At 48.1% G+C, this 19,341-nt stretch overlaps 1 protein-coding gene across 14 annotated transcripts in view; it reads right to left on the minus strand.

Annotated features, from left to right (window-relative positions):
* The window catches only part of ANKS1B (ankyrin repeat and sterile alpha motif domain containing 1B), a 730,881-nt gene that overhangs the window by 230,960 nt on the left and 480,580 nt on the right, over positions 1–19,341 (minus strand). For all 14 annotated transcript variants that reach the window (XM_026648981.1, XM_026648980.1, XM_026648979.1 and 11 more), the window contains one exon: positions 3,159–3,311. In XM_026648981.1, the coding sequence (XP_026504766.1) occupies positions 3,159–3,311 (153 nt within the window). The remainder of the gene's footprint in view (positions 1–3,158; positions 3,312–19,341) is intronic.

The raw sequence follows: 19,341 nt of genomic DNA on the forward strand, positions 1-19,341 counted from the left end.
TCCTATCTCACCATCCTGAGAAATTCACAATAGAGGAGGATTGGGAGGCTGTCATAAATCTTTGATTCCAATGTAGGAGAAGTGAATCTAACAGTCTAAATCACAGAGACAGGGTCCCTGAAAGAGGATAGAGAAGGAAGTTGGAAGCCAGCATGAAGAAGTGAATAGTGTTTTCCCCCCTGTTATTTCAAAGATTCAACTATTTGAAGCAATTCTACTCCGTGGTGCAAGGGAATGAGAGAGAATTTTGAAAAGGTTAAGGAAAGAATAACAGACAGTGTAGTAGGCATTAGTTCATAGCTGTTAAGTTGTATATCAAAATAGTTGCTTTGTGCCAGCAAGATGGAGTGAGGAACTAGAGTAGCTAAATGGGTTGGCCTCTATTGCGGACAAAGACTCAAACTGCCCTCCTCTTTAGACTTTCTTGGAATATCCATTTTGTTAGGTATAGTAACCCAACTGCACTGGGATTGCTAGAACTGATGTTGGAACCAGAATAAAAGCTGCTCTGTAGCAAGACAGTAAAATTCAGAAGTCTGACAGTTCTAACCTACTTCTGCTTTCCAAAAAAAAAATTATAACTGCACACAACAGTAGATACTCACCTAAATTACAAGTTTGCTCACTGAACTATATTTTTATATGGTTGTTAATAGGCTAATCTACAAGAATTAACAAGAAAAGAAGAAAAGAGAAAAGAAATTAGTAAAACGTATATTGAATAGACTGAGATGACACTTCTGAGCCTCTACTGCTTATGGCAGAAGGTTAGGAACAGAGAACTGTTAGGGTAAGAAATTTTGTATAACTGAATCTACAGCATTCAGTTTGGTAGGTAAGAGGTGGGTAGCCACAACAGTTATTGCTTTTCAAATAATTCTAGAACTGATGGCATCACGGAAGGTGTCTGCCAAAGTGGGAATGAGCAGGGACAATTCTCAAAGGAGACATAAGGTTAATCTTTAACAATTCTAGGGTCCTATTCTGATTTGATTTACACCAGTTTTACAGTAGTGCAACTCTACTGACTTCAGTGTAGTTACTTCTCATTTACATTGGTCTAAGGCTACGTCCTCACTGGGGGGGTCGGGTCGATTTAAGATACGCAAATTCAGCTACGCGAACAGCGTAGCTGAATTCGACGTATCGGAGCCGACTTACCCCGCTGTGAGGACGGCGGCAAATCGACCTCCGTGGCTCCCCGTCGACGGCGCTTACTCCCACCTCCGCTGGTGGAGTACAAGCGTCGATTTGGGGATCGAATGTCGTGTCCCAACGAGACGCGATAATTCGATCCCCGAGAGATCGATTTCTACCCGCCGATTCAGGCAGGTAGTGTAGACGTAGCCTAAGTGAGATCAGAATCAGGCCAGAAGCCTTTAATGAGGTTTAAAGAGCCACTGGGGGGAGCTACAGGGTAATTTGTTGCCAAACTGATTTTGGCAAAAGCATGGACAGGGAGCCCTGTGAGAAAAAGTTCTCCACCCATTACCTTGTTCAGCTCAGTGCTGGTGATTTGTCTGTGTAAACTTCTGAAATAAAGTTTTTCCAGATTTTATTTCTTTGACTCTGTCTCAGTCTTCACAGTTATAGTTAAAAAAAAAAAGTCAAAGAGCTAGGATCTGGATAGTTTAGCCTCTAAACTGTCTTCAGGTATGTTCACACAATACCCACTGAATTCAACGGGCATTATGCATGTGTAGAACATCTGTGCTTACATCACAGAAATTGGTCCTTACATCAGTCCATTTTCATGTTAATAAATACATGCAATGGGATTTTCATGGGACCATTGTGAGGAGAAGAAATTGTATCACATAATAATTTTATCTTTCAATTTATGAATTCTCTTTTTTCAAGTCCCTGTTCTGGGCTGCATCTGAGCTGTGCTCTGTGCAGCTCAGGGGATAGTGGAAGATGGCTTTATACCATCCTTATGCCCTCCCTTTCCCCAACCCTGCGGTTCACGGAGTTGTTCCCCAGCATAAGTTAGAGCAGCTACTGTAACTTATGCCTGCCTGCCTATGGCCTGTAAGGGACTGTTCTGGCAGTCAGGGGTTGATGGGGCAGAAAAGCACTATGGCAATGCCCTCTTCACCAGGGAGAGGAGTACTTCTTGTGGTTCTGTGGGGAGGGCAGAAACAGTGTGACATAAGCGGTCTTTGCCAGGGGACCGCCTACAGGCCAGTTCAGCTGTCTGTATGGATGCTTGGAGCAATTGTAGCAACCATGTTTTACAAATAGACAACAATTCAGTTGCAGATACCTTAACCTCTGGGGAAGTTATATATGATAATGTTTTCCTGTCAAGTTAGTCATTATAACAGTGGAAAATTGGACTTGCTCTACAGACAATATATAACACTGTTACAGTTACTTCCACGTATTTGTGCATCACCAAATCTATCGTAATTGAGAGATAAGAAAACAAGGTTACAATCAGAAGTGAAAAGTTAAAATATTTTGTTCCTTAAACATAGTTTCTTGAGTACATTGAAGGTTTGTTTTATCTATGCTTCATCTAGCCTGAGTATATGGAAAAAATAAATTATAAGCAACCTTATTGCGAGTATTGTTGCTATACTTTTCTCAATCAAACTGGAGACAATATGTTTTATAGTTATCACCTTTGTTTTCATGTACCTTTTGGAAAAACATACTTTAAAAGAGTTGTTAGTCTTCCTGAAGCCAAAACTCATACCATACCAATTTAGTTGCATGATTAAGAGAAGGACCAAGTAAATGGAAATGAAAGGTATATTAATCTCAGGTATAAAATATGTAATCCAGTGATTCTCAAACTTTTGCATTGGTGATCCCTTTCACACAGCAAACCTCTGAGTGCGACCTCCTTTATAAATTAAAAAACACTTTTATATTTAACACTATTATAAATGCAGGAGGCAAAGCGTGGTTTGGAGGAGGAGGCTGATGGCTCATGACCCCCCCAAAATAACCTCATGACCCCCTGATGGCTCATGACCCCCCAGTTTGAGAACCCCTGCTATAATCTTTAACAATAAATAAGAGATAGGAACAATTTATATTGTTATTTCTTTTCATATTATCTCTTTGATTTATAATGGGACACATCGAAGGGTATTTAAAAGTGTGTTCATTGCAGAATTGCTTTTCATGCTACAAATAGATCAACTTACATTAACTAATTCGCTCTCCCAGATTTTTTTCACAAGGTCCATCGATGTATAGCCATTAATCAGAAAGGATTTGGTATAGTCACCCAGTTCAATTGAGTCCAGCCACTCTGCCACAGAGGTGGGGTTGTAGCCATCATTACCAATCTGCTTCATCTGAAATATACAAAAGACTAAGGATTACTAGAAATATTATTAAGCACCTTTTATGACAGCAATAAAATATGTTAAATTTTGGGTCAGAGTTATCTTCTTTTGACCAATAGATAGGTAGAATCAGAGGCTAAAATAGGGAAAGAATAAGTTAAAAATTACTTAGACAAGTTAGATGTCTTCAAGTCACCAGGGCCTGATGAAATACATTCTAGAATACTCAAGGAACTGACTGGTCTGATCCATTAGTGATTATCTTCGAAAAGTAATGGAAGACGGGAGAGATTCCAGAGGACTGGAAAAGGGCAAATATAGTGCCAATCTATAAAAAGGGAAATAAGGACAACCGGGGGATTACAGACCAGTCAGCTTAACTTTAGTACTCAGAAAGATAATGGAGCACATAATGAAGCAATCAGTTTGCAAACACCTAGAAGATAATAAGGTGATAAGTGAGAGTGGTTCACAGTAAATCTGTAAGGGCATATTGACTGGGGTCTTGCAGGGATCAGTTCCGGGTCCAGTTCTGTTCAATATCTTCATCAATGACTTAGGCCTGGTCTACACTGGGGGGGGTGTCGATGTAAGATACGCAAGTTCAGCTACGGGAATACCGTAGCTGAAGTCGACATATCTTATTCCGACTTACCTCCCGTCCTCACGGCGCAGGATCGACGGCCGCGGCTCCCCCGTCGATTCCGCTACCGCCGCTCGCTCCGGTGGAGTTCCAGAATCGACGGGGAGCGCGTTCAGGGATCGATATATCACGTCTTAACGAGACGCGATATATCGATCCCCGATAAATCGATCGCTACCCGCCGATACGGCGGGTAGTCTGGACGTACCCTTAGATAATGGCATAGAGAGTACACTCAAAAAATTTGAAGACAATAGCAAGTTGGGAGGGATTGCAAGTGCTTTGGGGGGACAGGATTAAAATTCAAAATGATCTGGACAAACTGGAGAAATGGTCTGAAGTAAATAGGATGAAATTCAATAAGGACAAATGCAAAGTACTGCATTTAGGAAGGAAGAATCAGTTGCACACATACAAAATGGGAAATGACTGCCTAGGAAGAAGTACTGCAAAAAGGGATCTGGGGGACATAGTGGATCACAAGCTAAATATGAGTCAACAGTGTAACACTGTTGCAAAAAAAGCAAACATCATTCTGGGATGTATTAGCAGGAGTGTTGTAAGCAAGACACCAGAAGTAATTCTTCCACTCTACTTGCACTGATTAGGCCTCAACTAGAGTATTGTGTCCAGTTCTGGGTGCCACATTTCAGTAAAGATGTTTAGTCTGGAGAAGAGAAGACTGAAGGGTGACATGATAACAGTTTTCAAGTATATAAAACTATATAAAAGAATCACACTGTTAAACAATAATAGAATACCATTTATTTAAATATTTTTGGATGTTTTCTACATTTTCAAATATATTGATTTCAATTACAACACAGAATACAAAGTGTACAGTGCTCACTTTATATTCATTTTTTATTACAAATATTTGCACGGTAAAAAACAAAAGAAATAGTATTTTTCAATTCACCTCATACAAGTACTGTAGTGCAATCTCTTTATCATGAAAGTTGAACTTACAAAGATAGAATTATGTACAAAAAAATAACTGCATTCAAAAATAAAATAATATAAAATTTTAGAGCCTGCAAGTCCACTCTGTCCTACTTCTTGTTCAGCCCATCACTCAGACAAAAAGTTTGTTTACATTTGCAGGAGATAATGCTGCATGCTTCTTGTTTACAGTGTCACCTGAAAATGAGAACAGGCATTCTCATGGCACCATTGTAGCTGGCGTCACAAGATATTTACATGCCAGGTGCACTCAAGATTCATAGGTCCCTTCATTCTTCAACCACCATTCCAGGGGGGACACGTCCATGCTGATGACAGGTTCTGCTCAATAACAATGCTAAGCAGCTTTCTTTTTGGGGGGGTTGGGTCTGTAGTTTCTGCATCAGAGTGTTGCTCTTTTAAGACTTCTGAGAGCATGCTCCACACCTCATGTCTCTCAGATTTTGGAAGGCACTTCAGATTCTTAAACCTTGGGTCGAGTGCTGCAGCTATCTTTAGAAATCTCACATTGTCACCTTCTTTGTGTTTTGTCAAATCTGCAGTGAAAGTGTTCTTGAAATGAACAGCATGTGCTGAGTCATCATCTGAAACTGCTCTAACATGAAATATATGGCAGAATGCTGGTAAAACAGAGCAGGGGACATACAGTTCTCCCTCAAGGAGTTCAATCACAAATTTAATTAATGCATTTTTTTTTAATGAGTATCATCAGCATGGAAGCATGTCCTCTGGAATGGTGGCCAAAGCATGAAAGGGCATACGAATGTTTAGCATATAAATACCTTGCAATGCCAGCTACAAAAGTGCCATGCAAATGCCTGTTCTCACTTTCTGGTGACATTGTAAATAAGAAGAGGGCAATATTATCTCCTGTAAATGTAAACAAACTTGTTTGTCTTAGCGACTGGCTGAAGAAGAAGTAGGACTGAGTAGTCTTGTAGGCTCTGAAGTTTTACATTGTTTTGTTTTTGAGTGCCAGTTATGTAACAAAAAAATTTCTACATTTGTAAGTTGCACTTTCATGACAAAGAAATTGCACTATAGTACTTGTATGAGGTGAATTGAAAAATACTATTTCTTTTGTTTATCATTTTTACAGTGCAAATATTTATAATCAAAAATAATATACACTTTGATTTCAATTACAACACAGAATATAATATATATGAAAATGTAGGAAAAACATCCAAAATATTTAATAAATTTCAATTGGTATTCTATTGTTTAACAGTGTGATTGAAACTGAGATTAAACCCAATTAATTTTTTTAATCACGATTAATTATTTTGAGTTAATCGTGTGAGTTTTCTGTGATTAATCGACAGCCCTAAGTACTGGATCAAACTGCATATGCAAGAAAAATGAATTACACAACAGCATCAATGTGCAATAATATTATAAGTATCACATCATTAAACAAAAGTGTAACTATTGTTAACTTAGTCATATATTACAGAAGAAAATTTTAAAGAAGATTTAGGAGGTTTAGAAGGCCTTATATTTTGCATAGAATTTATGGTATATTTGAAACTTTAATTCAGTGAGTGCTGGCAGCCAGTCTCCTACTTTTCTCTGCTATACATATTTTTACTTTAAGGGAACAAAACAAGAGTGACAGGAGCATAATGCTTTTGAGCTTAAGTTTTAAGTGAATGACAACGTAATTTAAAAAGTAGAGACTGCTGAACTTAAAATCTTGCCTGAACCAATTGTATTTCTTTACAGTTTATTTGAAATGTAATTTGAATTCAAGGCAGTAGAAAAAATTTAGTTTGCTTTTGAAAGCTGAGTACTGTTCACCGAAATATACAATGCTGTCACTTCAAATACTTGGCAGACACCTAGCACATCATGATCTTGATCTTATTTTGTTGCAGTTTCCTGGAGGAACAGGCAAAACTAGGCACACTGCGGGGGTGGGTGGGGGGTATCTGTCACTCTGTTCTCTGGCTCTTTGTTGCACGTGCTGGATATAAAACTTTATACGATGAATGTGAGATTGTTGTCTTAGATCATAAAACAGGGACTGGCAGGTTTCCCCAGAGCTGGGGACCGCAGAAGCCCTGAGAGCTCTGATTCGGAGGCAGTCCACCTGGAGTGCTGTGCCTGAGTAGGGCTCCCAGTGTCCCCATGTAGGGAAGTGGTGTGGTTCCCTGGCGCCCTGGAGAGGGACGAGCTCCACCGGACACCAGAGTGGGTGGAGCCAGAGCACTCCAAGCCCGCCCCCCAGAGGGTCAGAGGCCAGACAGGAAGTATAAGAGCCCAACCCTAAAGCTCACTCGAGAGGCAGCCGCTGGAGAGGCCAGATGCCTTCAGCTCAGCTTCCACTGGGAGACTCCAGCAACCAGCGGTGGACGTGGAGACTGGCCTGACCGGCTGACACTCAACGCGGATCAGCGTGTGGGAGAGTTGCCGAGCCTACCCCTTGCCAGCTACCCACAACAGTCGCTGAGCTTACCCCTAGCCAGCTACTCCAAGGATCCAATGGTGATCGACCCCCCTGAGGACACCACCTTGACCCAGATACCTCCAGAGGGGAAGTAGCCGGGGGACAGCCGACCTGAGTCTGGCTGAAACAGCCGGAACCCATGTCAGTGTGTTGCGGCTGGGATCCCCAATGACACAGCAGCAGGTCTTCGGCTGCTGCTAGGGCCCTGGGCTGGGAACGCAGTGGAGTGAGAGGGCCTGCGTCCCCCCCTGCCACCCACGCGTGGGTGGCAGTCTCCCTCTCTCCCAGGCTGCTCGGAGCCTGAAGCGTGGGTGTGCTATCTACCTGTGTTTGCTCAGCCCCTGCCTGGGGGCCTGAGCCTTGAACTCATTGCTGCCCCGCCCTGACCCAGGGCCTGGGCCTGGGCCTGTTGACTATATAAACTGCTAACTACTACCTGTGTTTGTTCAGCCCCTGCCCAAGGGCCTGAGCTGTGATTCTTTACTACCCCGTCCTGACCTAGGGCCTGGGCTTGTTAACTGCTAATTGTTACCTGTGTTTGCTCAGCCTCCTGCCTGACGGCTTGAGCCAGGACTAAGGGAGGCGGTGTGGTTCCCCGCTGTCCCGGAGAGGGAGGAACCCTGACGAACCCTCTCTACACCCCAGTTTCTGGGGAAGCCTGCCCTGGAGCCAGGTCTCCTAGCACAGATTGGTGGAGAATGACAATTCCAGTTCATGGAGAACTTCAACATTTTGGGAGGTTGTTCTGAATCGGAATGAAACCAGACTTTGAAATCCTCTGTGAAACAGAATTACTGTTCTCTGCCCAGCTCTACTACAGCCATCCATAACTCAGTTTTTACTATAAGGCTGCTCTACATTAAATCTCACTCATTGAAATGAGAGATACAGCCCTTCAGTCACAGAAGTAGAGATAATAGACTAGGTAGCTTATTACTTATTCCATGAACTCTCCAGTCCCCATTTTATGATCTAAAACAACAATTTCACATCATCATAAACTTTTATATCCAGCACCTGCAACAAAGAGCTAGAGAATACAGCGGCAGACCCTCCGTGCAGCATGCCTAGTTTTGCCAGTTTGGTAGCAGTGCCTGATCTGGACGCGCGTGCGCAGTAGCCACCTTGTGGTACTGTTGGCGCTTGCGTGTCCCAACCCCCTCAGTTTCTTCTCTACCGTAAAGCTTATATAGGGAACTCCAGAGTAGAGGGGAGGAGGGTGGGTAGTGGAGCACCCACAGGGGGACACATCTCCAAGAACCTCAGTTACTGCACAAGGTGAGTAACCTTCTCTTCTTCTTTGAGTGCTGTCCCTGTGGGTGCTCCACTTTAGGTGACTGTAGAGCAGTACCCCGTTATGGAAGGTTGGGTTCCAGAGTAGGTTGAACAGTTGATGATAATACCGTAAGGCCGAGTATTGCATTGCTCTCAGAGCTTTTCATTATTGCATAGTGGTTTGTGAGCGTGTGTATTGAAGCCCAAGTGGCAGCCTGGCATATTTCTTTGATTGGGACGCTATGTAGAAAAGCAGTCAAGGTAGAAACGGCTCTCGTTGAATGGGCTCTGATCCCTGTCGGGGGTTATATCTTTTGTTGCTGATAACATAGGTAGATGCAAGTCGAAATCCATTTGACAGTCTGTTTCAAAATGGCTATGCCTTTCGATCGTTCAGCGGTGGAGATGAAGAGTCTTGGTGACTTACAGAAAGGTTTTGTTCTCTCTAGGTAGAATGCTAGTGCTCTTCTAACATCTACTGTGTGGAGAACAGATTCCTGGGTAGACCCATGTGGCTTTGGGTAGAAAGCAGGGAGATGTATAGGTTGGTTGATATGGAATGATGAGGGTATCTTTGGTATGAATTTAGGGTGTGGTCACATAGTCACTTTGTCTTTAAAGAATATAGTATAAGGTGGATGAGCCATGAATACCCCGATCTCACCCACTCTACGTGCTGAGGTGATCGCAACTAGGAATTCTACCTTCATTGATAGGTGTAGTAGTGAACAGGTAGCAAGGGGTTTGAAGGGTGCTCTGGTAAGTCCTCTGAGGACTAAGTTTAGGTCCCATGCTGTTGTAGGGTTGCAGACTTCAGGGTACAGGTTCTGAATTCCTGCAAAAAAGCATTTTGTAATTGGATGTGTGAAGGCTATGAAACCGTCAATCTTATGATGGAAGGCGGATATGGCCGCAAGGTTTACCTTGAGTGAACTAATGGACAGCCCTGAGTGTTTCAAGTGTAGCAAGTACTCCAGGATCTCATGGATTGGTGTTGTATGTGCAGATGTGTTTGTCATGACACCACGAAGTGAACCTTTTCCATTTATGCAGGTAAGTAGTGCATGTGGTGATTTTCCTGCTATTTAATAATACATTTTTAACCTCCTCCGAACAGACTAGTTCGTCTCATTGGAGCCATCGAGGAGCCAGGCCTTCAGGTGGAGGTTTGGTAGATTCGGATGAAAGATTCGACCCTCGTCCTGAGACAGGAGATCCCATTGAATGGGAAATGGTGGGAACGTGTACAGGAGGGGAGCATTCCATTGGATGAGGAAGGCATCTCCTAGGGAGTGTGGTCCTAGTTCTGCTTGCAAGCAAAAGCTTCGGCATTTGCGGTTTTGTACTGTTGCGAACAGGTCGATGTGTGGTAGTACACACATGCGGAATATGTGTTGTGCTACTTGTTGTTCAGCTCCCATTTGTATTCTTTGGAAAACTGTCTGCTCAATGTGTCTGCCGTCGTGTTCTGTTGTCCTGGGAGGTAAGATGCAGCAATAGTAATATTGTGGGTAATGCGCCAGTTCCATAGTTTTACAGCTTCTGTGCATAAGGAATGAGAATGCACTCCTCCCTGCCTGTTTATGTAGAACATACAGGCTATGTTGTCTATCATTATTCATTACCGATTTGTTTTTTATCATCAGTAGGAAGTGTTTGCATGCATTTCGAATTGCTCGTAGGTCTAGTAGATTGACGTGTAATAATGACTCCTTAGGAGACCATTTCCCTTGGATTTTGTGGTGGTTCAAGTGTGCACCCCATCCTATCAGTGGGGCATCTTTGGTGATTAGGATGGATGCAGGGACTTGTTGGAATTGAACCCAAGTGCACACATTGCTCGGGATTGTCCACCATTGTAGGGACTGTGTGACTTTCGGTGGTAGTGACAGGATTTTGTTTAGGTTGTATCTGCATGGTATGTATACCGTGCTTAGCCATCCCTGGAGACACTGCATGTGCAGTCATGCGGGTTTGACTATGAAAGTAGAGGCAGCCATGTGTCCTAATAGTTGCAGGCATGTGCGTGCAGAGACCGTCGGACTGCTTATGATCATAGATATGAGAGAGGCCATTGTGAAAAATCTGGACCTTGGTAGGGAAGCTTTTGCTTCTACTGAGTCTATGTAAGCTCCGATGAATTCTAGTTGTTGCACCAGAACTACTGTCGATTTCTTCTCGTTTATCTGTAGGCAGAGAGTATGGAAGAGCATTATAGTTCTCTGTGTAAAGTTTGTTGCTTCTGTTTGAGTGCAACCCTTTAACAGGCAGTCGTCCAAGCATGGGAATATCATGATTCCCTGTCTGCGTCAGGATGCTGCTACTACTGCCAGGATCTTGGTGAAGACTCTCGGAGCTGTGGATAGTCCAAATGGTAGCACTCTGTATTGGAAGTGGTCTCTGCCTACTGTGAATCAGAGGAATCATCTGTGTGTGGGGTGCATAGTGATGTGAAACTATGCGTCTTGTAGGTCAAGGGCTGAAAAACAGTCCCCTTCTTCCAGTGTTGGGATTATTGACAATTATTGACAATTTTGAATTTGTGGGTATGAACCAATTTGTTGAGTTTCCTGAGATCTAAGATAGGTCTCCATCCTCTGTTTTTCTTTTGTGTTAGAAAGTAGTGGGAACAGAACCCTTTCCCTCTGTGCTCTACTGGAACCTGTTCTATGGCACCTAGCTGTACAAGATGGTTTACTTCTTGTCTCAGAAGATGCTCGTGAGAAGGATCCCTGAAGAGGGATGGGGAAGGGGGGTTGGTAGGGGGAATAGAGGTTAAAAAGGATGGTATATCCTGATGATATTTCCAGCACCCAATTGTCTATGGTGATGGATGCCCATGCTAGGTAAAATGGTTGAAGTTGGGGGCCCAAAGTTTGGGTATTCGATGTAATTTGCTCTGGAAGTTGTGGGAGGTCGACCCTCGACCAATCATTGGTTTGGGTTGTCATGGTTCCTGTTATACTGTTGGAATCATATGCGTCTATTTGGGGATGTATATATAACCAAAGTATGGAGTGTGGCACAGGAGTCCTTCATTGAGTGCAGGACATCATCTGTTTTTGATTAAAATAATTTCTCCCCGTCAAACGGGAGATCCTCTACTTTGGTTTGCAGTTCCCATGGGATTCCTGAGGCTTGCAGCCAGGAGGCTCTCCTCATGACTACATCAGTAGCTACTGTACGGGCTGCTGTGTCTGCTGTATCAAGGGAAGCTTGTAGTGCAGTTCGGGCTACTAGTTGTCCCTCCATCATGATGTCTTGGAACTGCTTCTTCTTTTCCTCTGGAATATTTGGTAGGAACTCGTTGAGTTTTTGGTAGTTGTCGTGGTCATACTTCGCCAATAGGGCAGTATAGTTCACCATGAAGAATTGGAGTGTCGCTGACGAGTATGCTTTTCGGCCAAAAAGATCTAATCTCTTGGCGTCTTTGTCTTGAGGTGTGTTCTTAAATTGGGGCTGTTTACCCGTCTGATTTACGGCACCCACCATCCATGAATTTGGTTCTGGGTGGGAGAATAAAAAGTCCATGCCTTTATTGGGGACTGTAGAGGGACTTAGCCAGGCTTGTCCCTCTCTGGGTCGGTGGGGGACCACAACGCCTTGTTATGTCCTCATGGTTACTGGTGTGGAATCAGTCTGGTCGTGGGAGTCTCTCACAGGGGTGACCAGGGAGATGCCACAAAACAGTTATTCATGCCCAATCATGGGCGGTGAGTGCCAGTGGGCAGTGGCTCAGGCACTCAGGCAGGGCTGAGCAACAGTTCTACAATTACCAAGCCCAGGCCCGGAGTCAGGGCGGGGTGGCAAGGAGTCAGTGGCTCAAGTCCTCAAGCAGGGGCTGAGCTCAGCCAGGTTAACAACAAGCCCAGACTCTTGGTTCCGAAGGGCCGGAGAGAGGGGGAGACTGCCACCCACAAGTTGGGTGGCAGGGGGGACGCAGGCCCACCCACTCCACTGTGTCCCGGCCCGGGGCCCTAGCAGTGGCAGAAGGCCTGCTGCTCAGTCAGTGGGAGTCCTGTCCGCAACACACTGACATTGGCACTGGCAATTCTGCAGCCAGACTAGGGTTGGCTGCCCCCGGGCTACTTCCTAACTCCCCCTCTAGAGGTACCTGGGTCAGGACAATATCCTCAGGGGGGTCAAGCACCATGGGGTCCTCAGGGTAACTGGTGAGGGGTAGGCTTGTCAGCTCCTCTGGGTAACTGGCGAGGGGCGGGCTTGTCAGCTCCTCTGGGTAACTGGCGAGGGGCAGGCTTGACAGCTCCTCCGGACTCTGGTCAGCATCAGGTGTTGGTCGGGCGGGCCAGTCTTCGGGTCTGCCGCTCTTGCCGGGGTCTCCCAGCCAGGAGCTAGGCTGGAGGCATCTGGCCTCTCCAGCAGCTGTGCCCCGAGTGAGCTCTGGCCCCATGCTTTTCTACTTCCTGTCCTGCGCATGACCCTCTGGGAGGTGGGCTTGGAGCTCTCTGGCCCCGCCCACTCTGGTGTCCGGAGGGGCTTGTTCCTCTCCGGGGTGGCAGGGGACCACACTGCCTCGTTACAGCCCCCCTGCTCTCCAAGGCTGGCTCCCGCTCGTCGGGGACAGACTCTTCCATACATCCCAGGCCGGACAGAAAGTCCACATTCACGTGGTTCTTACCCACCCTATGGCGAACAGTAAAAACATTATTATTTTTCATTTTGGCCAGTCACTGGAGCAAGGCATGGTCAGTGACCAGTGTGAAACAGGCCCCCAAGGAGGTAATAACGCAGGGCATCACAAGCCCATTTCACTGCAAAGGTCTCCTTCTCTACAACCGCATAGTTTTTCTCCCATGGAAACAATTTCCGGCTAATATACAAGACCGGGTGGTGTTCTCCATCGATCCCCTGGGACAGGACGGCCTCAAGTCCTACCTCCGAGGCGTCTGTCTGGAGGATGAACTCCCGGTCGAAGTCTGGGCTATATAGGACAGGTTTGTGGCAGAGACTCTGAGTGTCTGTAAGGCGTCTTCGCACTCCGGGGTCCAACCACATGCCTGGGGTTGTCCTTGGTCAAAAGCCTGGTCAAGGGGGCTGCAATGGACACGAATTGGGGAATAAAGTGCTGACAGTAGCCGGCAAGTCCCAGGAACTGGCGCACTTGGTGCTTCGTGGTGGGCGGCGGGCAGGCTGCCAGAGCCTGAACCTTTCCCACGAGGGGCTTCACTTCTCTCCCTATGGTGTGCCCGAGATATGTGGTCTCTTGCCATCCTATATGTTTGGATTGGCCATCAACCCAGCTGCTCACAGGGACCTCAGGACCGCAGCTACCCGCTCTAGGTGGTCTTCCCAATGGCGGCTGTAAACAACCACATCATCCAGGTATGCTGCAGCATAGTCTCGGTGGGGTTGGAAGATGCGGTTCATCGGCCGTTGAAATGTTGCCGGTGCCCCATGGAGGCCGAAGGGCATCTGAGTAAATTGATACAGGCCCGTTGGGGTGGCAAATGCAGTCTTTGTCCTGGAGGCGGGGTCGAGGGGGATCTGCCAGTACCCTTTGCTCAGATCAAGTGTGGTGAGGAAGCGGGCCTCCTCTAGACAGCCCAGCAGTTCATCTACACGGGGCATCGGATATGCATCGAATTTTGAAATGGTGTTGACCCATCGGAAGTCGATACAGAGGTGCTGTATTCCATCGGGCTTGGGTACCAGCACTACTGGGCTGCGCCTAGTTGGACTGTGAAGGTTCATGGGAACGCCTGCAGGAGGCACTGGGTCTCCTTACATTGCCTCTCGGTAACTGTCTCCCCGAGCTGGGGTCCCGCAGGGTCCTCTGTCAGGGGTAAACAGGGGCCCAGCTCTGGCTCCGGTGGGTAAGGGTTAATTAATAGGCTCTCCTGCTCCCACCAGGGCTTCAGAAGGTTGACATAGTATCGTTGAGTTTTCTTGCGCCAGTCGGGCTGGTTGATCTCAAAGGTGACGTGCCTGACCTTTCGGACCACCTCATAGGGCCCTGGCCAATGGGCCAGTAGTTTTGACTCGCTTGAGGGCAGGAGGAGCAGGACCCGATCGCCGGGTTTGAAGCCGCGGATCTGTGTGTTCCGGTGATAGGCTTGGGCCTGAGCGTCCTGCACGGCCTTCAAGTTTTCCTGAGCTAGGGCTCCTGCCTGAGCGAGGCATTCCTGGAGCTGGAGGACGTACTTCAGGAGGCCCTGGGTTGGTGATGGGGCTTGCTCCCATGTCTTGCACATGTGGTCCAGCAGCCCCCATGGGCGACGTCCATACAATAGCTCAAAGGGAGAAAATTTCTTGGAGGATTGGGGCACCTCACAGACTGCCAGAAGCAAGGGCGGGAGTAGCTGATCCCACCAGCATAGGTCTTCTGGGGGAAACTTGTGCAGCATGTCCTTCAGGGTGCGGTTAAACTGTTCAACCAAGCCGTCGGTTTGCGGGTGGTATATGGATGTGCGCAGCTGCTTAATCCCCAGGAGCTCGCACACCTGCTGCAGCTGCCGGGAGGTGAAGTTGCTGCCCTGGTCAGTGAGGATTTCCCGGTGCAGGCCCATGCGGGTGAAGACCTTCACGAATTCATTAGCGATGGTTCAGGCGGTGATGCTCCGTAGCGGTACTGCTTCGGGGAAATGGGTGGCATAGTCCACAATGACCAGCATGTACTGAAATCCGGCAATGCTTTTCAGAAGGGGGTCCACCAAGTCCATGGCCACTCGCTCGAATGGCGTTTCTATAATGGGCATGGGGATCAACTGGGCCGTGGGTGTCCGTGGGGGAGCAGCTAGCTGACATTCTGGACAGGAACTGCAATAGTTCCTCACCTCCTGCTGCACGCTGGGAGAAGAATTCGGGCGAGGGTCCAAGTGCCCTGCAGCCGGGATGTTGTGGGCGAGTTTCATTACAGCTCGTCAGTGACATCAAGGTATGAGCAGTTGGGTCTGGAGCTCTCCAGTGCAGGGGTCTTATTCCACCCAATAGACACGGTTGTGGTGCAACTCGAAATGGGGTCACAGCTTTGCCCGGTACAGACTGATCAGGGTCCCATCGACGGCCGTTAGCCGCTCATATGCTTGACTGCGGGTGAGGTCCTCCCTTTGGTCCTGGAAAAAGTCGGTGCTAAGCATGGGTTCGACAGCGGGCCCCAGTGTGGGGTCCTCGGACGCTCTTCCCTGTCATTGGGGTCTGGTTCCTCCCTCTCCTCGGAGCGGGTCTCGGGGCAGCCCCCTTCCAGTGCTGGGGTGACCTCAGGGCCTCTCTCGGCATTTGAGCAAAGGACCTCTGGGAACTCGGGCCAATCACATCCCAGAATCACCATTTAGGCTAGTCGAGGAGCCAGGCTGACCATCATCAGCTGCATGACTCCATCCATGGTTAGCCGGACTCGGGCACTGGGGTAGGGCCGTACATCACCGTGGATGCATTGCAGTCGGATCATCCCCAGGTGCGGATCAGCCGGGAGGCCTAAGCTTTCGTGGATTAGTGTCTGGCCTCAGCCTGAATCAATCAGGGCCAGGGTCGGGCAATCTCTGACAACGATTGGCACTGTAATCTTGGTGGCCTGCGGCCGTTGGGTGCAGGTTTCTCCCACAGAAACATGACCGAAGCTGCAGTCCATCTCAGTGCAGTCACATTGCAGGTGTCCGTATTTCCCGCAGGAGAAACATGGTCCGATCTTTGGACGCCCAGGCCGTCTGGACGCTCCCACTGGGCCCCTTGGGGGGCTTTGATTGGTCCCCCTGACCCCAGGCTCAGGAGGCGCTGGGACTTCTTGAACTGGCACCTTGGGACATCTATACCGGGGCTCCTGGCCCCGTGAAGGGTTCTGCAGTTCAGTCCAGGTGCTCCCCTTCTTCTTTAGGTTAGGGCGCTCGGGCCCTGGTGGGTGGGCTCGAATAGCCGGTCCCCCTGGGGCTTCAGCCACAATTAAATCCTCCATCAGAGTGATGGCAGTGGCCAGCGTCGCAGGCTGATGGCGGAGGACCCAGGCCCTTCCTCGCAGAGGGAGGATGTGGATGAATTGTTCCAGAATAACTTGCTCAGTGAGCTCATCTGGGGTTTGCCTCTCGGGCTGTAGCCACTGCTTGCATGCCTCCCTCAGCTCCTGTGCCACCAACCGGGGTCAGGCCCCCGTAGGGAATGTCAGATTCCGGAACCACTGCCGGAAGGTTTCCAGGCTGAAGTCCAAGGCATCTAGGATCGCTGCCTTTACCCGGGTGTAATCCCATGCCTCCTCCATCGAGAGCCCTCAGTACACAGTTTGGGCGGTCCCGGTCAGATACGGGGCCAGGAGGGTGGCCCATTGGTCTTGGACCCATCCCGCAATTAATGCCACCCTTTCAAAGGTCACGAGGAAGGCCTCGGGGTCATCGCTGGGGCCCATCTTGGTCAGCCAGGTCGGAAGGGCTACACTGGATGGCCCAGCGGCGTCTCCCGGCTGGGGTTCCGCAGGATAGGGGAGCAGAGTCGCCAACTGCTGCAGGCATTGTTGCTGGTGGTCCCAGTTCTGGCGACCCAGCTCCAAAATCAGCTGTTGCTGCTGTGTCCCTAACTGCTGGACCAGCTGCTGCTGCTGTTGAAGCTGGGCTGTCTGCTGCTGCTTGACAGCTCCTCCGGTCAGTGTTAGGCGTTGGTCGGGCGGGCCAGTCTTTGGGTCCGCCGCCGGTTGCTGGGGTATCCCAGCCGGGAACTAGGCCGGAGGCATCTGGTGCCCATGCTTTTCTACTTCCTGTCCTGCGCCTGACCCTCTGGGAGGCGGGCTCGGAGCTCTCTGACCCCGCCCACTCTGGTGTCTGGGGTGGCAGGGGACCATACCACCTCGTTACAGGGACATATATTTTCTGTCAGCTCTTTTGCTTGTAGGTGGTATGGTGGCTGGTGTTTGCCATACTGTTTCCGCTGGTTCCATCAGTGCATTGTTCACTGGTAGTACTATTTTCATTGTGGATGCTGGGTGTAGAATCTTTAATAGTTGGTGTTGATTCTCAGTCACCAAGCCCCCAGGAAGGGAGTCTCCAGGCACCTCTTCCCTGGATGGAGCAAGTACCCTTTCCTCCAACAAATGGAGGAAAAGGGAAACATCACCAACGCAGGGAGAACCATTAAAGAGAAAACGGTCTCCAGCGAGATCACTGCCCTTGGTGCTCATGGCCAGCAGGGTGAGCACGTTCAATGCTCTGGGCACCTCCGGCACTGCCAGCACCAGGAGTATGAACAGTAAAGACAAGGAGTTGAGTGTCAGGCATAAGACGGCCTCCTCTTCCACGGCACTGACCACTCCCAGGAAGGACACGCTGCTGATAGCACCGAAAACGACAATGCCACCCCCGATACAGCCTTCTATGGAGCAAGTACCCACAAGACCTAAACCGCCATCATCGGCACCGACCAAAGCCACTCACAAGAGGGCGGCACCGATGCAGGTGCCTGACCATATCTACTCGGCACCAACGACCTCAGCTCCAGACATGCCGCTAACCTCTATACCAGGATCTCCCATTCTCAACACCAAAGGCTTCCCGGTGCCACCAGCACCGAAAAAAACAGGACTCGACGTCCATGCCGCACTTCTCAAGCAATGAGGAGGACGACATGGAGGAGGGAGTATTCTACTCCAGACACTCCTCCCCTTCCAGTACCGAACCCCAGCCTTCCGACACAGGTACCAGGGACCGTCCTCACAGAGACATACCACCATGGCTGGCTAACCCATGGATGTTCCCATGCTTTCCATTTCTGATGCAATGGGCACACTGGGATCCATGGTCGGCATACAGATCACAATTGCAAAGGATTCACACTCCTCATCATATATAAATATATCTTGACGTTAGCAAAGCTTTGGATACGGTCTCCCACAGTATACTCACCAGTAAGTTAAAAAAGTATCAATTGGATGAATGGACTATAAGGTGGATAGAAAGCTGGTTAGATCATCAGGCTCAATGGGTAGTGATCAACGTCTCAATGTCTAGTTGGCAGGCGGTATCAAGCGGAGTGCCCGGGGTCTATCCTGGGGCCAGTTTTGGTCAACATCTTCATTAATGATCTGGATGATGGGATGGATTGCACCCTCAGCAAGTTCGTGGATGACACTAAGCTGGGGGGAGAGGTAGACACTCTGGAGAGTAGAGATAGGGTCCAGATTGACCTAGACAAATTGGAGGATTGGGCCAAAAGAAATCTGATGAGGTTCAACAAGGACAAGTGCAGAGTCCTGCATTTAGGACGGAAGAATCCCATGCATTACTACAGGCTGGAGACTGACTGGCTAAGCGGCAGTTCTGCAGAAAAAGACCTGGAGATTACAGTGGACGAGAAGCTGGATATGAGTCAGTGTGCCCTTGTTGCCTAGAAGGCTAACGACATATTGGGCTGCATTAGTAGGAGCACTGCCAGCAGATCGAGGGAAGTGATTATTCACATCTATTCAGCACAGGTGAAGCCACGTCTGGAGAATTGCACCCAGTTTTGGGCCCGCCACTACAGAAAGGATGTGGACAAATTGGAGAGAGTCCGGGGAGGGCAACAAAAATGATTAGGGGGTTGGAGCACATGACTTATGAGGAGAGGCGGAGGGAACTGCGCTTATTTAATCTGCAGAAGAGAAGAGTGACGGGGGATTTGATAGCAACCTTTAATTATCTGAAGGGGGGAGTTCCAAAGAGGATGGACCGAGGCTGTTCTCAGTGGTGGCAGATGACAGAACAAGGAGCAATGGTCTCAAGTTGCAGTGGGGG

This window comes from Terrapene carolina, unplaced genomic scaffold (assembly GCF_002925995.2).
Source record: "Terrapene carolina triunguis isolate 2854851 unplaced genomic scaffold, T_m_triunguis-2.0 Scaffold68, whole genome shotgun sequence".
Taxonomy (NCBI): domain Eukaryota; kingdom Metazoa; phylum Chordata; order Testudines; family Emydidae; genus Terrapene; species Terrapene triunguis.